This window comes from Nyctibius grandis, chromosome Z (genome assembly GCF_013368605.1).
Source record: "Nyctibius grandis isolate bNycGra1 chromosome Z, bNycGra1.pri, whole genome shotgun sequence".
Classification (NCBI taxonomy): domain Eukaryota; kingdom Metazoa; phylum Chordata; class Aves; order Nyctibiiformes; family Nyctibiidae; genus Nyctibius; species Nyctibius grandis.
Window position 1 is genome coordinate 50842146 of NC_090695.1, and position 20369 is coordinate 50862514.

General features: G+C 37.9%; 1 protein-coding gene across 1 annotated transcript in view; it reads left to right on the plus strand.

Moving 5' to 3' along the window:
• Positions 1–20369, plus strand: part of SNX24 (sorting nexin 24) — a 99545-nt gene that overhangs the window by 77956 nt on the left and 1220 nt on the right. The window contains exons 4-6 of the mRNA XM_068422830.1: positions 13598–13692; positions 14840–14872; positions 15803–15867. Coding sequence (XP_068278931.1) covers positions 13598–13692; positions 14840–14872; positions 15803–15867 — 193 coding nt within the window. The remainder of the gene's footprint in view (positions 1–13597; positions 13693–14839; positions 14873–15802; positions 15868–20369) is intronic.

Here is a 20369-nt window from a genome sequence, read left to right on the forward strand (position 1 = left end):
TTGGTAGTTCTCTTAAGTGGAAGCCCTGCATAAGGTATTCTTTTACAGAAGTGTACCAAGATTTTTTTTCAGTTCAAATAACCAAAAGTTAGTAAAGGCTGCATAACTGAGTAATTGTGTTTCTAGGTACAAGCAGGAAAGAACAATGAAGAAAATGAAGTATTAAGTGCAGATCAGAACATACAGTGTGCACTATATTTGTGGCTTTATCTTTATGATATAATCTGCAAAAGTGCTGTTCAAATAAGAAAATAGTGAATTTTTTTTAATATTAGGATATATGACTCACTAGAGTAGACAGCCTTTGTGAGTAGCAACTGTTATTTCACGTACTTTGTGTTATTTTAGGAAACTGTTTAAATTGGAGGTTTTGTTCTGCAATATCTGTAAAGATGATGTCGTTTTCTTTGTTGGTAGAGAAGTATTCTACTTGAATCAATTGTCAGGAGGCTTAATGTAATAAGGCAGTTTGTGGTCTGACTAAAAGAAGCACTGTGCAAAAGAAATTCCCATAGCAGTTTGTTTTTAACAGAAAAACTGAGTTCACCTGAAACACAAATACATAGAAAACCAAGACTTAGTAAGTTAGAGCAGCTTAAGAAGGAAATAGAGTGGGTTGCTGTCCAAAGTATGTTTTGTAACGACTATGATTTAACCAAATATCTGTGTTAATGATAGTATAGCTCTATCAACAGCATAACAGCAGATGCTTTGCAACAAATGATCAGGCAAGCTGACGTAAGTACCCTTTGCATAGTGAGGGGAAAACAATACAATTAAAGTAGTGCTTCCTGTTTCATTCTCCTTTTTTTTAATTCACAGGATAAAAGTTGTGTTTCTCACTCTCTTAATGCATTTTAGAGGCAACAAGACACATTTCCACACTTTTTTTCCTGGATTCATACAATAAAGGAGTTACCCTACTGCCTGCCTTACTGAACAGAGACCTGATATTGATTAACTATCACACTGGCATCAGAACTACTCTTAGGATTCAATTTTTTTGTTGTTTTGCATATTTTATTGATCAAAAGTGGTAAATGAGCATCAGGCGTGCAAGAAGACGATGAATTGTTTACTTGCATAAAATAACCTTTCAATAAGGGAAGATGCATTGCTCACACTTTTGGTGCTGTTCTGCTGCCCGAAGCAGATGGCATTCAGCTGCTATTGATTTGCTCCCTATAGTTACAGAGCAGCATGTAACAAGGCATGCTCATTTCTCTGAAAGAGAGGTGAGGTTTTTTGCCAGGGTGGCGGGAGTGAAAAAGGAAGGACAGGGGTTTTGAGATCGTTTTGGGGTTGGTTTTTTTTCTCAAGAAAAAGCAGGGAAAACGTTGCAACTTCTGCTACCAGCTCTATGCAGACAAAAATCAGGGTTTGTATGCTTGCAGAGCAGGGGATTTATTTTGTCTAGTTCTAGCACTTCTGGTGATATTAATTTGCACTGCAGATTGAATCCATGAGCAAGCAAGTACTTAAGATTGTAAAGAGCGTCCAGAATTTAGCATCGCAAGCTCTACGCTACACTTCTTAGCTACTATATTTGTTATTTATACATGTTTTTTCCTACTTGTGTAAAAACTGTCGACTCCTTAGCAAGACAAAATCATGCCACAATATGCTGGGCTTGATTCTGCAAACAGTTCATTTCACTGATGACTAAAGAATTTAACAATTTGCTGTTGGATCTCTCCCATAATGGGGGGGGGGGGGGGGGGGGGGGGGGGTGGAACAACAAAGAGACCTTTCTCTGAAAATTAATTTGAAAGGATATTTACTGCAGAATTTTGGCATGAACAAGATCTTTAATTGTGTGACAGAATTTAATGAAATGCAGATAGAAGAGGGTTTCAGTAAACAGAGCATAGGAATGGTTGTTCTAAGACAGAACTTGTTAGATAATTTAAAGTCTTATTTCTGGAAGAGTAGTATGGTGGGTGGTACTGAGAAGTGGGGTGCAGTCCTCGATCAATCTGTTTTAACATAGAAATAACCCATCTGTCAAGATCCACATGTGTGGCAGTATGAGGGTTAACAAACTCAGCTTCTTGACAAAACTGGGCCAGTTAAATATTTTGATGACAATTGTCACATATTAAAGTCTTCCTTGCCCACCTGACTGTTCTCCAGTGACCCTTACTGCGGGAAGTGCTTACTGTTCACTTTTGAACAGTCTTGAGCATCTTCCTGCTTTGATGTTTGGGAAAATAAAATAATTTACTCAGTTAGGCCTGCCCTGCTATCCTCCATGTAATTCATATTGTCTTCCTTTTTAATGAAAATAATCCATGAATTATGACCCCCAACAAAATATTCTCACAGCATAGTTAGTAGCTAGTTAATTTATCAAGAATTTAATTTAAACGTGCATATTAGTGTCTGCTAAAAAATGTCTTACTTCATCTGTTCAAACTTCTGTTCTCTGACATTGATTCCAACTTGCTTGTGTAATTTATGAAATGCTGTCTAAGGCTTCTGTAGCATAAGCAGGCAAGAAGAGATTGTCTGAATCTTTGACTTTAACCTGTTGGTTTCAATTGGTTGGTAGAAATTTCTTATGTTTTCCAAAGAGAGCAAACCTTGGTGAGTTTTTCAGAAAACAGATGCTTTTGAATCAACGGCTAATGCTGTCAGCACAGCATTTACCACCTTGTTCTAAGTTGCCTGGGTCTTGCTCTCCTGTGAGGCTAGGGCAATGTTTTAAACATAAGAATTATTACAAACAGAAGTTAATGTAATGGGACCTGGAAAAGTGCATGTTTTTAAACAGGGTTTTCTCTGTTATAGTGGTTCTACAACCCAGTTGCTTTCACAAATTAAAACAAATACATTTATATTATTATTATACTCCTGTGGTATCTATTTATACTGTTGGGACTGACTTCGGTTTTCCTCAGCCCTCATCTCTGTCATTTCTGAGTTTGTTAGTGGTCAAAACTTACTTTGTGCTTCTTTGCCCTTGTGTAAGCAACCACCTCATTAACTACAGAATTAGGATATCCAAGTAAATTGTTAGTCTATTAATAATTCAGAAAAAAAAAACCAAACCAGAGTTTTACCTTGCTTTTGCTGCTAAAAATAAGTAAATATCTTGCAGATGCAACATGTATTTTCTTGTTCAGCTGAGTAAAATAAATATAATGTAAGCTTCAGAGCTTCTAAAATTAAGCTTACCAGTTTTCTTTCAGTTACTCTTTCAACATTGCACAATAGGGTAGAGTCCTTATTCAACACCACATTTTGTGCTAAAAGGGCTACCAACACTCAAAGCTAAAAAACAAAACCCCAAAAAAACTCTGCCATATAAATCTAAATATATTTGGTCAGCTACGCTTGCCCCTTCTTTACCTCTGCAAAAATGACACAATGAGTTAATTAACACCGGATAGAGTGAATTCCCTGTGCTTTCTACATTCTCTTGTTTAGACTTTGGAGTGGGTACCTGCTGCTTAGTCTAATTAGTTTCAAAGGGAATGTCGAGTCTTTTCTCAAGAGTTTACTCTGACCCAAAACCTCTGACAAGAAAGTATCAGGGAGACAAAATAAGAAGTTATTAGAGAGCTGAATAGCATTTTTATTACAGTACCTTGTGGAAACAATGCAGATGAGGAAACCATCCTCAGATGATTTCTAGATTTTTGATATGACATTTGCATGAAATTGTCATTCCTGTGGACAGCGAGACTTGTTCTCATAGCTAACTTCCTCAGTCTTCATCAACCACCTGACTCTTTCCTTGTTCCCAGCAAAACCAGCAAAATGAGTTAGAGCTGTGGGACGTTTCTTACGAAGCAAAAAAGAATTGAAAATGCTATATCAAGGCTGTTCCTAAATGCTTCAGTATTTTTCTGGGCTTTTTCAGTTCTTTCAAAGCTGTGTTATTTGACCAAAATCACATTATCTGACCAAAAAATCCAACATCCAATCCAACATCTGAATCTTACCAGAATAGTCTCTGATATTATCCAGAGAGCAGGGTATTTTGGGGATCAAGAGAAAGTTGGTCATGCTGCAGAGCTACTCCTCTGTTTCTTTGCCTGCTGAGGTAATATTCTGTTGCATTTAGCTCTGAACAATGGAGTGCAGCTTAGTTCTTTAATCGCTGCCTTTTCTTCAGGTTTGCTCATAGCTTTCCTCCTTATAAATGACTACTTACAAGTATAGTAAACATAGTAGATAGATAGAAAATATGGCTGGCAGTGTAGAAAAAAATAGTAAACATATTCTGTGCAGAAATAGGTGACAATTTTTTTAAAACTCTTCGAAATGAAACATAATAACAGGAGAAAAAATATTTTTTACATATTTTAGTATGTCTGGAAAGTAAACATGAAAATACAAACACTGCAACCATTCTGCAGCTAAAACTGTATTCTTTGTCAAGCAGCATTTTTAATGAAATGTGAATTACTTTAATATATCTCACAGCCTGTCTACATAAAATTTCTGGTGAATTGAAGTAACAGTCATTTAACTTATATTTTACATTCAGAAATTTATTTTCTTTCAGAAAATTTTTATGCAATACAGGTAAAACAAGGCAAACAATATTTGGTTCCAATTGATGGTTTTTGTTGTGTTCCATTAACTCTTTTCTGTTTTATCTTTGTTTTGTCCTGATCTTATTTGGCTTTGCAAATCTTTAAGTAATGTGCGTGTTTCTAAAATAAAACTTCTCCGAGTTGACAGCAAGAAAGAAGTGTTGGATTATCATCCCTGCATCACCCCTTCATCTTCACTGCCTGCAAATGGGGATGCTGGCTGCCCACCAGGTCAGCCTCCAGCTCGGTCCTCTGTCCCTGGCAGTCCTTCATATAGGATCCACAAAGCAGAACAGAGCTCCCGTGTCCCCTCAGCGAATCTCCACCCTCGCTAATGGTGGGAGAGGAAGGAGCTAGAAGGGCTGTGGGTGCACAAAAGCCAACGATTACCTTTCACTGTGCAGTTTTGCTGGTGAGGACCAGCAGGTGGGAGCAGCCTCTTCCAGCAACCTGAATGGCACAAAGGATGAGTGAAATGGAGGGAGGAGAGACTGAATTGGACATCTCCCAGCCATGCTCCATCTTCCTTCTCTGGGAGAGCCATCTGCTACTGCAGACTAGTACAATTAACCCTGTAACTCAGCTGGCATAGCATGAAATAATAGTTGGAGTGGATTAGACCACGGTTCCTCTGGGGCAATAGCCTGCCTCTGATAGTGCTCAAAAGCAGGTACATGAGGGAGAACAGAGAGAACATGCTTTGATAAGTCCTCCTTAATACACTCTCCATGTCCATGCATTTTCAGTTCAATGAATTCCTCTTCCATCAATCTCTTCAGTCTCTCCTTAAACACATGTAAATTTTCAGCCTCTGCAACATCCTGTGACCTGTGGTTCAACTACCTGTTCCATGAAGAAGTCCCTCCTTCTGTCTAAAGCCCCTCTTTTTCTAGAAAAATAATATATAATAATAATTTCTAATGATTTCTTGATTGCTTTTCTAATAGTTTCTAATATACTTTTGATTTGTTTTTTTTAATTGCTGCTAGATAGCAAGCTTATCTTTTGAGGGATATATCGTATCCCCCAGCAACTCACTCCTCTGATCACTAATGGTCAGTCTAAAGCCCATCATTGTTTGTTATTTTTTTCCAATATATGTTGCTCTGGGCTTTGTTCTCATAACCTCTCTTTCAGTAGTTTGTAACTACTTATTTATCTTTGCAATAATTGCGGCTGCTGGATTTGCCTTAAAGCCTTTAGTGAGGGTCTTTGTCAAAAGCCTTTTGGAAATGAAAGTAGGGTCTATCAACAGGGCCACATTTATCTGTGCTTGTTGATCCTTTCAGGGGTTGCAGTAAGTTTTGAAACAGGGTCTCCCTTAACAGCAGCCCTGGGATTCTTTTTCATCCCAACATATTTATCCATGTGCCCACTAATTCTACTTCTTATTGTAGTTATTACTGACTTCCCTGGTACAGGCATACCAGTTTATAAATCCCCAGTTCTCTCATGGTACTCTTCTTTTTTTAAATTATTTTTGTCATTTTTTTAGTTCTCCAGTTCTAAAGCACCCATGAACAATATGGTATTCACCAATATGAATTCAGAAAATTCATCAGTGAGTTCCCTTAGGCCCTTTGGAGGAATACTGTGTGATCCTGCTGACTTCTTACTGTAACAAGCAAATACTTTTCTGTGTATTTTATGACCTCAAATAGAGAGATCCTAAAAAGGAAAACCAAAAGTATACGCTTGACGTTCTGAGGGTTCAGCGTTTAAATCACAGAATCACAGAATCGACTAGGTTGGAAGAGACCTCTGGGATCATCGAGTCCAACCTTTGACCTAACACCACTGTGTCAACTAGACCATGGCACTAAGTGCCACATCCAGCCAGCAGTGTGTGCAGGTGGCCAAGAAGGCCAACAGCATCCTGGTTTGTATCAGAAATAGTGTGGCCAGCAGGACAAGGGAAGTGATTGTCCCCCTATACTCGGTACTGGTGAGGCCACACCTCAAATCCTGTGTTCAGTTTTGGGTCCCTCACTACAAGAAAGACATCGAGCTGCTGGAGCGAGTCCAAAGAAGGGCAACGAAGCTGGTGAAGGGTCTGGAGAACAAGTCTTATGAGGAGCGGCTGAGGGAACTGGGGTTGTTTACTCTGGAGAAAAGGAAGCTGAGGGGAGACCTTATCACTCTCTACAACTACCTGAAAGGAGGTTGTGGCGAGGTGGGTGTCGGTCTCTTCTCCCAGGTAGCAAATTATAAGATGAGAGGAAACAGCCTCAAGTTGCGCCAGGAGGGGTTTAGACTGGATATCAGGAAAAATTTCTTTACCAAAAGGGCTGTCAAGCATTGGAACAGGCTGCCCAGGGAAGTGGTGGAGTCACCATCCCTGGAGGTATTTAAAAGACATGTAGATGTGGTGCTTAAGGACGTGGTTTAGTGGTGGACTTGGCAGTGTTAGGTTAACGGTTGGACTCGATGATCTTAAAGGTCTTTTCCAACCTAAATGATTATATGATTCTAAGGAACAGTTATTGCATACTAAGAAGACAGGAACATACACTAAACACCGATATTTAGAGGTGAAGTCTTAGGACTGAAGAAACATTTGCAAATTTGGAAAACCTAGAACTGAAATTTTCAGTACCAGATTTATTCGTCTTAGAGTATGTATTTATGATAGTCTTTAATTACCTGATCAGATACTGTTGTGGGTTTTTGCTTCTTTTTCCCATCCAACATCCTCCTCAGTGCACAAGGATCAGCATAGAAGGAGGGCAGCATCTGACTGTGCAAGAAACCAAAAAAACTACAGGTTTCCAAACTTTCAAGGTGTTGCAGTTTGCAACCTGAATGTTGGGAGTTTTTTTCATTGCAGTGTATTTGTATTTAGTTCCTTTAAGCTTTCAGAAAACAGTACTGCAAGATTAAACCTCTTCACCTTTACCTATTGTTGTATTGTGAATTGTAAATGTGGTTGATTTTTTCCAAACCTTCTTTGCCTGTACTCTTGAGAAGACTTTTCCAGGCATAACTACTTAATTTCTTTACTGTCCTAGATGTGTATTTTCTGGATCTACTGATTGATATATATATTATTGTCTAAGATATTCCTGAACCTGTTTGTTATCAGCAGTATCATTGACATGGTCTTAATTACTTGTTAATTGTCTGTTGTCTTAGTGGTCCATTGACTTTTAAAAAACACTTCAATTCAGCCATTTTAAAATCAACATTTATTTTGGTGTCTTTCTTTGTCATTAATAGATCTGCCTACTCTTTGTACTACTTTTTCCTCTTACTCATTTTTAAAAGCCTTTCTTGTTCCTACTAAGTTTTTTTAATATCATTAACTCGTCCTGCCCTTCTGCTTCTTTTCCTTTTGCTCTGTTGATTTCTTCATTTCTCATCCAGCTTTGTCTTAACCTCCAATCGTTTGAGCGGTGTCTCAGGACATGATATTGACTGCTTCCTTTCCATTTTTATTTTTCAAAGGAACTGTAGTCTGCTGCACTTTGTTTCTAACCTTGCAAGGGCTAGTCTTCTATTTTGCTGCAGAGGGATTTACTGTTTGCTCCTACTACAGTATGTACCCAGTTTTCCGAAAAAAAATCAGTATTGTATTTTTCACATCAAATAGGTTATATTTGTACACTTAGCCTCAAGTCAAACTGCTCTGCACTTAGTAGTTAAATATTAGTTGGAACTGTAAATGTGTAATTAACTAGCTTTCTAACTAAAGTACTCACTACCATAAAACTTACTTGGTAGTATTTTTAATCAAAATTAGTAAAGTGCTTCAAAATTAGGTTAGGTAAGGCTTAAGTAAAAACATTAATAGTTTATAGACACTGTCGTGAATTTCTGCATACATATTTTCATTGATGATCCAGCAGTCGTTTAAGCTATTAGGCTTCCTTTCCATCTAGTTCATTTATCCTCTGTGTAGCTTAAGAATGCTGTGATAAATGTATTTGTCACTCAGGAGATACCTGGTGAATTGTAAGCTCACTGGAAGTATAACAAATTGATCTGAAGTTGGTGCAGGAATTTTTCTACTATTCTTCAGTCTTGAAGTTCAGAGGTGCAATTCCCCTCTGTGCTTTTTTTGTTTTTGTTTTGTGACTTTACATTGACTTTTCAGATAGTTACTTATAGATCTTTGTTGGAAGTATTTTGGCATATGATACCTACAGGCAATATCTTGTTCCCTTTCAAGCTCCACTGTGTAGATGGCACTCTTACTGTTCACGTCCCTTTGATACGCAGCCTGGGAATGTTAGCTAGCTCATACTCCATATAGAGCATCACTTCTGTGTTGTCATATGTGTGTTTGCATGCTGCTTTTATCTTTTAGAGTTTTAAGCATGTTTGATAACCTCCTCCTGTTCTCACAAAACTGCCCACCAGTGAATGTTTCTGGTAGTCATGAAAAGTGGAGAGTCCTTACTATGACAATTTAAGTGACAGCTTATTTAGGAATAATTCTTGTTGATAACCTGTAACAACATCCTCACTGAAGAAGGGAGTGAGTTTCTTCATAGTTCTTCACAATGGGTAATATAAAGTGTTATTTTATCTGCTATTGCTTTTAAAAAAAGGAAAGCTTGCTCTTAGAAGTCTGTTTCCTTCGTCTACTTGGTTTTTAGTTAATGTGTTCTTTTGGTAACCTTTTTATCATTTCATGGTACTGTGTAAAGCAGTTCAGGAAAAGCAGATTAATAGAAGAATATAGACTCTAAAGTGTTCTAAAAGATGTGGGTTTTGGTCCCAGTGGAGACTGACACTCCAGCCTACTTACTGTAGCTGGAATGTATTGATTTTCTTCTCCCTGCATTTTAGCTGCACCACTGAATTAGGTATTGTGAAGCATCTTTCCCTGTGAAGAGAGGAAAAACTGTCATGAACTTTTTCACCCTAACAGTACAGCATTTCAAACTAAACCCTATTGAATGGAAAAGTCTGTAAGGACTCATAAAAACCTTGTAACTCAGCTCCCCACTCTCATTTCTCCCCCTCCAGCAGCTGTTCCATCAACCTTAAGAAAGTATGATAGACGATTGTAAGAAATTAATTTTTAAATCTTTTGTCATTAAAAACAACAACAATAACAACAATAATAAAAATCTGTGAAAATGATGCATTCCTGTGGCATGATCTCCTAAGGTTAGCAAAGTAGTCTTGTTCAGGTTTTCAGCTAGATGTTCAGTTACTGTTATAATTGGCTGATGAGTAGGTTTGGACCTAACTAGAATGCCAGTGTTCGATTTCGCAGTGTCCTCTGTGAAGATATGTCACCATTTACCCTGGCTTTAGTGACAATTTTCTAAAAAGGAAACTCATGGGAAATCATTATGCTGTTTATATATCTCCTTTGTTGGAGAGCATTATCCTGTGATATTTTAGCACTGTTTTCCACTGCATGATGGCATCTAGCTAAGGTTAAGGCAGAACAAGTCCCTTTGCAATTTTGTGACTATATTTTACTTGCTGAATGAGAAAAGATAACCGACAATTAAGTATTTCAGATGTCACTGAAAGAACATGTGCAACTAATCAATGACATCCGTTGGGAACACAATTTTATGAAACTGATAAGGTAGAAAAATTGGGATTTTTGTGATTTGTGTTACATAATAATAATTGCACCCTTTTGTTGAAAAAGACGTTTCTGCTGATGTAAACATCAGGCTTTCCCTTGTGTCTTTTTTTTCCTGAAGCACGTAGTAGTTCATTAAAGTGTGACAGTAACAGATAAACACCCTTTACGATTTTCTAAGAAAATATGGTGCTTATACTCTTAGTTCAGCTGAAATCAATGAGTTTGAAAAATGTATTTCTGGAGTCACTTCCCAAATCACTTGCCAGAGGTTGTGTTAGGTGTTTTAGTTTGGGTTTTTTTAAATTTATTTTAGGAAGGAAATACACATGCTGATTTTTTTCTTAAATTAGTCTACTTAGCACTCTGCAGCCCATATTTGAAACTCATTGCTATGGTCTTGGTAGAATTCAGATGTATTAGAAATTCACATTACTAAGAAACTAATTGTGAGGGTTTTTTTTTTTCCTTGAAAATGTGTATCTGTAAGTTTCTGATTGCAGAGCAAGCAAGGTAGTAGTCATGTTTGCAAGCCAATGTTGTATATTCACTTGAACAAAGGCTACAGTTGAGCACGTTACATCACAAATTATAGACAGTGGTTTAGAGACTTTACTTGCTAGTTCCGTTTCTGCTCAACTATTATTTAAAGATCATCAATTCTGCAAAATATTTATTTCTTACACGTTTTCAGTCAAAAGTAAAAAATCTGTCATGTTATTAGTTGTTCCAGGTAAATTAAGCCAATCACAATAACATTTATTTCTGATTTAAACGTATTTTTTTTTGAACAACTTAAATAGGAATTTGAGAATGCTCACATTTTTCTCTGGACATCCACTTTGGGACACCACCAGAGGCAGGAAATGCAGCTAGACAAAAACACCTAATCCAGTGTGGCTGGGGGTTTTTTGTTTGGTTGGGGTTTTTTGGGGTTTTTTTCCCCGTTTTTTTTTTGTCTTTTCCTTTGGTTTCTACCATGTATACTAAACGGCTGGGTGATGTGCTAGCCCTTTTTTGTATCAAAGCCAATGAAGTCAAGCCAGAAGATAATTTGCCCCCTTATTAGTATAATTTACTTGTACCTTCATTTATTTTTTGATGCCTTAAAATGCATATCACATTACATTACATCAGTTGAAAAATCCTCCTTTGTTCAATGCAGTCATTCCTCCCTTCATAAAATTCTGGAAGTGACAAAATTCCCAGTCAACAGAGGTGGCATCCAAAATACAGTGCAGTGCAAAATTGACTTTGCTTCTCTGCAAATTCTGCATTTTCAAGTTTACTGATCACCAGAACAGAAGTTACTGACAGTTAACAAACTACATGGATTAACACACTAAACCAAATGCTATTTGCTTACATCTTTTTGTGAAATATGTTTGGTTGGGGCAGGGTTAGCAGAGTTGATGTGCTACACATCGTGAAAAAAAAAACCAAAAGAGATGATAGAATGAGATATTAATCTGGAGTGAGTGGAAGTAGAAACAGTTAGGTTTGTAAGAGCTGTCAGGAGTTTCCCTTGTATGCAGTGATGTATCCCTCTCTTCTTCCCTGCCAATCACTGGTCTGTTCAGCAGCCTCAGCAGGCAGCTCAACTTTTGGAAAAACCTGTCAGGAGGTGTAAGTATGAAGTTGCATGTAAGTGTTGGATGCCCTTAAACATTATGGAACTTTTTGCAGTTCTTCATTGCATATAGTTAGTAAGATGATTTTATTTGAGCAAATCATATGCATTGTTATGCAATTCACACACCCTCTGAATATACATCCACCTCCACCCCTCCTTCTGTGTATAACCTGAATGCAGAACAGGATAAATTTTGCAACAGCAGGGTGCTGATTTTGCAGAATGCAAATGAAGTGGCATTTTTTAATGCAGCATCTTCATACAGAGGTGAACTGAAAGGCTTAATACTTGCCAACATTTCAGACCTCCCTGTTTGTTACATCTGTTAAAATCTAGAACAGAAAAGTTCAAAAGCTGCATTTTCCCTGTTCTTTTTTCCAGACTTGTTAGTGGTGGCCTCAGCTGTTGAGGAAAAGTAGTCTCTGAATTCAGATTTGCAGATGTAACATAAAAAAAGAACCAGTTCTCAAATATCTCTGTTTTCAGATGTGTTTCTCTCTTAAGTCTATGCACATCTTATGTAATTTTTACACTACCTGGGTTTTCATTACACAAATAACCAAACCATTTGCTATAAAACCTGCTGTAAAATCTATATGACCTCTAGATGTCTCTTCCAACCTATTTTTTTTTTTGTGATCATGTCATCTGCTACATACCGTTGCGTCTCCCTAGAGAATCTGTAATGTAAAAGAATATACATGCAGGACTAAGTTATCTCCTGAATGTAAGCAGAGTAATGTTTCTTCCCATCACCAGTCTTGTTTCTTCTCTAGGTTTGTTTCTTCTAACACAGGGTGTGAAAATGAACAGGATGAACGTGGATAGCTTTACTTGTACAACACTTGTTTTATCTATAAATCTAGGGACATTTCTTCCATGCATACATTCAGTCCAGATCAGGCCTCTATGAAGGAAACCTCTTTAGGGAAGACCTTGTGGCTTTCATTTGCATGTGAAGTACGTGTGTTATCAGAATGTATGACAGTATGAACAGTAAATAAACAGGGCTTAATCTTTCAGGTGAGACATTGATTGAATTTATGAACTGTTTTGTTTGCCTTGTGAAAATTGAAGATGGACGATTATTCTTGGTCTGCTTCTATGAAACTGTCAGAGATCTGTTGTTTCCTTTAAAAGTCATTCTTTCAAGATGAACATGCACTTAAGCATCTCATTTATTTGCTACATATTTTTAAGTGTACTTGTAATAAATTTGCTGAAAATAGTAAATCACCTCATCAATGGAAAAACGAAGGAGGATGGAGTCTGGCCATTATGTCATTGCTGTGGAAGCATGTGGCAGGTCTAGCCAGCAGCTCTTTGGTCAGAGCTTTATCACGACAAGTCATAGCGTGGATACAAGGAGTACGTTGTAAGCTGATCTGTCAAGCCAAGAAAAGAGTTCCTCTTATTAGCATTTACCAAGGCAGGCATTAATAAAATTGCACCAAGTGGAGACTTCCTTTTTCCACTGATGTGCCAGATAGGAATCTTCTGTGAGGTTAAAGTGAAAGCACTGAGCTGTAGCTGCTTTATTTTATGTTTTAAATAAACAGAATTTTATTCACAAATAAGAGTGCCAATAACTTAGTTCCAGAATCAGACACCTTTGCTTGAGAGGCATCTAGCTTGGCACAGTGACGGCAGGTGAAAAAGAATGTAGTAGCATAAGCTGAATGTATTTATATGTGATTCATTAAGAACTGTGGTTTTCTTATTGAAATGAAGCACTCCAAAATAGGTGTAAAAAAATGGAGAACTGAAAACTGTTGCAAGTGGGAAATGTTTTGGTAGCTTGAATAAAAGTGTGCGATAGCTAAAATATTAAAAAATCTTAGATTTCTGTTGTGCCTTTTTTTTTTTTTACAGACAGTCATTTTAGAAAATGAAGAGCTCCCTAAAATATTTCTTGATTTCCTGAACGTTCGCCATGTACCTACCTTGCCAAAAGCAGAAAGCTGTGGGTAAGCTCTCATTTACTGAAAAATACATGGAGGCCAAAAGGCCCACGTCCACTCAGTGCTGATGCAATTCCATTGACTTAAAATGGTCTTGCTGCCAACTCTAACGCTGTAAAATGAATGGGCCTTAGGTTCATGTTAAGTATGTTTACATATCCCGAAAAGGCGGTAAAATAAATCCAGCCTGTTCAAAGACAGAAGTGAGGTTTAATGTAATATTCTTGGAAAGCAAAGGAGAGTTTAGATGAGAAAAATACGATTTTCTCATAGATCTTGAAGTATCTACTGAAGTGAAATTTTGTAAGATACTCATAAACACTCACTGAAGTTGCATAGAAAGCCTTTGCGTGTGTTTTATGGTCATAGTGTCTGGACAAAGTAGAAGTTCATTCTGCGATCATTTTATGATCTCTGTGTGTTTGAAAATGGGGTCTCTCACCTTTCTGATGACATCCACCTCAACGGTCCAATAGCCCTTCCCCTGGGAAGGGTTCTTGATCAGGGAGAAAGGAATCTTAGTATGATTATGATGAGTGTAATGACTTCAGAAATACCCAAAACAGTGTAACCGAAATTCTGTTACCATCTGCAGCTGTAAGGTTTGTAGAGAGAATAATTTCTTTCACTGTGCAAGCTGACAAAGTTGGGAAGTCCAGCAGTGTCAGCAGAACTTGCTCCTCAGAAAGCTCTGCGGCTCTTTTCCACTTTGGGTGAGGCTGTATGAATCTGCAGTGGAGAGAAAGCGAGCTGAAAAAAGTGGAAATAATTTGAGGCCCTCTTACACTCGTAGGTGTCTACGGCCCAGGGCAGTCCCCAGAGTGATTTGGAAGCTGACAGACTTGTAGTTTTCACTTGTAGTTAATGACATCAGCCAATACCCTCATCACTTCATTCATAGATAGATAGATAGATAGATAGACAGATAGATAGGCTTGTGAATCTGTTACAGTAAAATGGATACTGTCATTTCCAAGTAGTGGTGGTTGTAAAATAACATGATCCTCCACGTTCATTTCATCGCACCGCATTATGCAGCTACTGACCAGAAGAAGGTTGCTCCCTTTGCTGGTTCTTAAAGGATTTGGTTTTTTTTTTTTAATTGTAGAGTTAATTTTGTTGTAACCAAAGTTTCCTCTCACTTTACTCACAGCTCTTTTGATGAAACAGAATCTGAAGAATCAAGGTGAGCTTGATTCCTCCTCTTTCTAGGACACCAGATGAATAAACTACTTGAAATTATTGGCATTTCCTGTATTTGTTCCTTGCACTTGACAAAAGAGCAGTAGTTTAGTATTAAAATTAGATGTGTTTGTTAAATATTATGGCTAGTTTCATCAGCTCTGCTAGATCCATCCATTTGTAGCATAAACTGAGCATTGTTATGCTCAGTTATTGAGAAATTCCTTACAAAACCCTAATAGAATACTGCTAGCTCTGAAGTATTTCTAGGCATGTTTTTTACCCATTGAAGTGTATTTTCCGTAGCAAGAAGATTTAGCAGAAGGAATTGGAGGTTTGGGTTCTCCCCTATGCGTTTGACAGCACATTGTATGTACCTGGCTGCACTATTTGGCACGTGTATGTACAGCGAAGAGCGGAGAGGGCTGGTGCTGGCTGGGGGAGGATGTCTGTACTGTTATCAGGGTGGGAAACAGCCCTGTGAGAGGCTTCCAAGGACTTTCTCTCCATGGGTGAGGTGTACAGCAACCACTTTGGGGGCTTGAAGAATGCGGTGAAATTTACAGTCTGTTTGGTGGCCTGAAGAGTCTGTAGACCATGGAGCCTGGTTGTAAGTGATTTTGTAGCCTGCATTACACCAAGTACCAGGGAGCAGAGCAGGATCAGGAGGTCTCAAAGCCAGCTGCAAGCCACACCTCCTGGATGCAGCCCCTTCACCTCCAATTTCACGTTGATTGGTTTCACTGTGTGGCTGAGGAGCGGCGAGCTTTGCTGCCAGGAGATGGAGCCTGCCCTTTTTGGGCAGCGCTAGTGTGCAGAAACGCACCAGCATGGCTCCTGCGCTGCTTGACCACCTCACTTTATCAAAGCTAGTTTGTAGAATAGTCTGTTTGCTGTTCCTTGATACTGACATCCCTGTTCTTGACCTTTCCAGCAAACTGTCCCACCAGCCTGTGCTGCTGTTCCTAAGGGATCCATATGTCTTGCCTAAAGCCAACGGTAATCAAACCTGTCATCTGTTAACAGCGCTTTACTGATCTGACCCTGCACCGCATAAACCACATTATTATTAATACCGGCCTAGTCAAATGACACTGGTCCAGAATCTAATAACCTGCCAATAAAACGATAGTTCTTGTGTAAGAAACCATTAAAACACTAAGTGGGGTGGGTGATTTATAAAAGGGTGGAATTTTCTCCCCGAGTTGTTCTCAGACAAACCTACTGAGAATTCAAATCAAAAGACAAAGAACATCATTGCTTTTCTTTTCTTGTTGGCCCTTCGGGCTGTTTTGCGTGAAGGATTTGAACTTAAGAGGCCCAGTCCTTCGTAAGTGCTTTTTCCCTAAACACCAGTCGATTTGCTGCAAGCATGTTTGTATTTCCATTTGGATTATTACTATTTCTTATCGTTTATAACCTCTAGAGCTCTTTATGGGCGAAAAAAAAAGAACGTATACTTTAAGTATAATTGATGTGTTTCACAGGACATTTACGTTAGCCTTCATCTCAATACAAGGTTCAAGAGAGTGTTTGAAATAGCTTGTTATATACCATTTTTCTTTTTTTTTTAATAAAAAGTTCCTTGCATTATTAATTCAGGGATCTTACCCTCTGTCTTAAATTAAATGTGAGCAGGAAAAAAAATACCATTTTTAGTAGTGTGTTCCTCTGAGTTTTGTGTTTTTACTTGTTCGAACTGTTATTTCTACTAAATTTTGTATTAAAAATGTAATACACTTCCAAGGGAGAATTTTCTCCCAGAGCTGCAAATTAAGTTTTTTTAATGTGGCATTTTGTTTGATTTTACAAAAATACTGTGTTGAAATCAAGAGTCAGGTTCTTGAGCTGCCTTGAAAATCATGACATTTTTAAGAGCAAATTTAGGAAACGCTTGTTCGCTTGGAGTTTCTTAGCCAATGAAGCGTACTTCCTTGAGATTTTTCTCAAGATATATATAAATTCCTGAAGGGAGGGTCTAAAGAAGACAAAGCCAGGCTCTTTTCAGTGGTGCCGAGTGGCAGGACAAGAACATCACGAAATACTTTGTCTCTCTGAGGGTGACTGAACACTGGCACACGTTGCCCAGAATGGTGGTGGAGTTTCCATCCTTGGGGATACTCAGAAGCCGCCTGGAAATGGTCCCGGGCAACTGGCTCTAGGTGTCCCTGCTTGACCAGGGGGTTGGACCAGATGACCACCAGTCGTCTCTTCCAGCTGCAACCATCCTGTGATTCTGTTGTTTTTTCAAGCTGTTTTTCAAAACCATAGGGACTAGGCTCATATATTTCGAGAGGGTGAAATAGTCTCTCTTGCAGGCAGTGTCTACTCTAGCTAGCAGTGTGGCCCAACATGACCCTATGGAGTCTTAGTGAACCTAAAGTTGTAGATGTAGTGTGAAACAGCGAGTGCAGAGGTCCTGTGTGACCAAGGTCCACACTGGAAGACACATTACAGGGTCGTTCAGTTTTCACTTTGACTTCGCACTCGTCTGGTCACGTGGACTGAATGCCCATTTGAGGCTAGAGTGCAGATCACAAAATTGACGCACAGTAAGGGCAGATGGTCACTTCACGAGGTCACTCCTGACCCAAGTGACAACAGTAATACAGAGGCACCCACAGAGCTACCTCTGTCTAAAAGTTGGTCCACATGCTGCCTATACTAATACTTAGAGTAAGCTACACTGCATGTCTTAATCTTAACTGTTTAATGCTCCTCTTAATTGCAAACTTGGATTCCTCGAGAGCAGAGTGTAAATTATGAACATCATTTAATTCCATACCATTCCTGAGAGAGAAAATGGATGTCATATACGTTACCCTGAAAAATGAAGACAGTGCTGAATGTTTCCAGGCCACATGTAAGGTTTTGCTGTAAGACTCCTATTCAAGATTTTGCAGTTCTGTTATGGTATTTATCTTCCTTCCCTTATGTGTACCCTGAGTAAGGCTAAGCTTCCTTTTCTTGAAATCATTAGGAACTTTATAATGAATTTTGTAGCTACTTTTTTAAGTAGTGCTTTACTTGGATTAAGATAAAAGCCTCTTCTCATGCGTGACATGTTTAAATATTAAGTGGGCCTTATTAATGACATGTGAAACAAAGGACTTTTCAGGCTTTTGCCAGGCATTTTTTGGCTTTGACACACAATATTTAGAATTTAATACGGCAGGTGAATATTCTTTGTATTTGAAGATCCTAAAACATCAAATTCATTCGCAAGTTAATCTTTAACTTAATGCATTGAAACACAAATTAGAATGTGAGTTGTAGTTTAAAAAAGGAAGAAGAAAACCAAGTTGTAAGTCTAGAGGCTCTACTAGTTATAAAGAAACAAAATTTTTGCATAACTACTATTGCCTTTCATTCTTCTTTGTTTTTAGTTGGCAGCACAGAGAAAATATAGATGACCATTCTAAAATTTTCTCTCTCAGATCAGTTCTTACTTTGACAGACTCTGAAAGCAGCCAAGGTTGTTCAAACTATGACCAGAAGTGTCCATTAGCAAGTAACTATTCATTGTATGTGCACTTTGAAGAAAGTGAACTGTGACAGTTGTTTGGATCAGAAGTGGCATTAGTCTTTCCAGCATACAGGGATGCCTCTGTTCATCTTCCCATAAAATAGGAAATTGTGGATCTGTGGGTTTTCAATGAAATAAATAGTTGTTTCTGGAACATAATACTCAAAGAACAATTTTTTTCCCCCTCACGGCACTGTTACTTGTCTTTTTAAAATACAGTCTTGTCATTATTCTAATGACTGGACTTTAAGCATTGTTGAGCTGCAAGGCAACTTTCCAAAAATAAGATTCACAGTTACAAACCTCATTGATTTTCAGACTCACATTTTAATGATGTATCTAAGACAGTCTGAGTGCATGAGCACGTCACTTTTTGTGTCAGGTGGCCACTTCTTTTTGAAAGGGTGGGAAAAAAATATTAGATACTATTTTGAAGAAAAATTAAGGTAAAATCTAAAATGCTGCAAATTGAAAATGATACCTCAGAAGCTAAAAAATGGAATCTCAGATTTACTGCCACTTGTTTGAAAATTGTTCTGACAATTCCTTAAGCCATGTAAGTATCACAGATCTGCAAGACTGTGCTTCGGTGCATTTATACATTTAACTTAAATTAATATGCTTGATTTTTTTAAGCAACAAAGCCTCACAGTAAATCTGATGCTGTAAAGTTGTATCATTTTTTTAATCAATAGTTATTTTCCTATATATACTGTATGTTATAGAAGAACCAGTAAAAACTGGTTTCTGGAACTGCAGGATTTAATTTAGAAGGAAAGCATCAGATTGCGTTTAAAAGTGTATTTTTAATAACATTAATGACAACAGCATAGGGTTATTCTAACAGGGTGATTTGGGATAGCTGAGCTTGCAGGACCTGAGGAATCATTATTGGATTCAAAATATTAACAACTAATTTATAATGATGACATACTACGAGAAGTTGGGGAGAATTATGCATGCATTGTCTATGGTGGAGGTTGCAGTTCATTAAAACATCCTAAAATATCTCTGTCTGTAACATCTTTAATACACTAGAATCACCTTATTAATACCTATGAGATAACAACTTTACGCTAATAAGGATTATTTTTTTTCTTACCGGGTCCAAATCTACTTTTTGCTCAATGTTTTTACCTCCAAAATGATTTTACCAAGAGAATTAGGAGCAAAACCTAATTCCCATACACATTAGGTGATTTAATTTGTCAAGTATCTAATGATTTTTATATAAGTTGCCTCTCCCCTTCCGAATATCCTGTAGGCTGATAGGTGAAGGAAAGATTTGATTAGCATGGAAAGTTCTGTACCACAGTCTGTTTCTCTAGGCTAACCCATTTCCTAGTGTACTAGCAATTTTAAGATCGTCAGATGTGATCAGAAATTCTTACTCTTAATGCCCAGTGATTTAAGTAAACCCCTCATCAAAAGTGCAGGAGCATTTGAAAAATGTTTTCACTTCAGTAATGTACATCCTGCCATTCCTCTGTTTGGATCTATTACTGTGTTTTATCAGGTAATTCTTTCATGCTAAATTTAAGATGAAAATTAAGTCCCAGTTTCCTCTGTTCTGTGGTAAGAACATAGTGGGGTTTTTTTCCTTCAGATATTATAGGGTGACTTTTTGTAACATGTGACATTTTATGTTGATTAGACAGCCTGAAATCTTCCTGCCTCAAATAATAATCTCTGATTGTATAGGCATCCTCAAGTCTTTTCAGTCTAAACATTGCTGTAAACCACAATGGAAAAACAGCTTTGAAGTATTCCCAGTAGCAGTCTTGGAATTCCTTCAAGTATATTGAGATTTTGTTAGAAATTGAATTGCCAGTGTAATCCATCTTCCTTGTGAGAAAAGATTCAGATAAAGAGCTGGAGCCTAGCAGCATTAAGTATTAGAACATCCCTTTAAATCAATAAGCTACAAATCTGGCAGCGCATGCATGCAATGCCCAGCACTACACTGAAGTGGCTT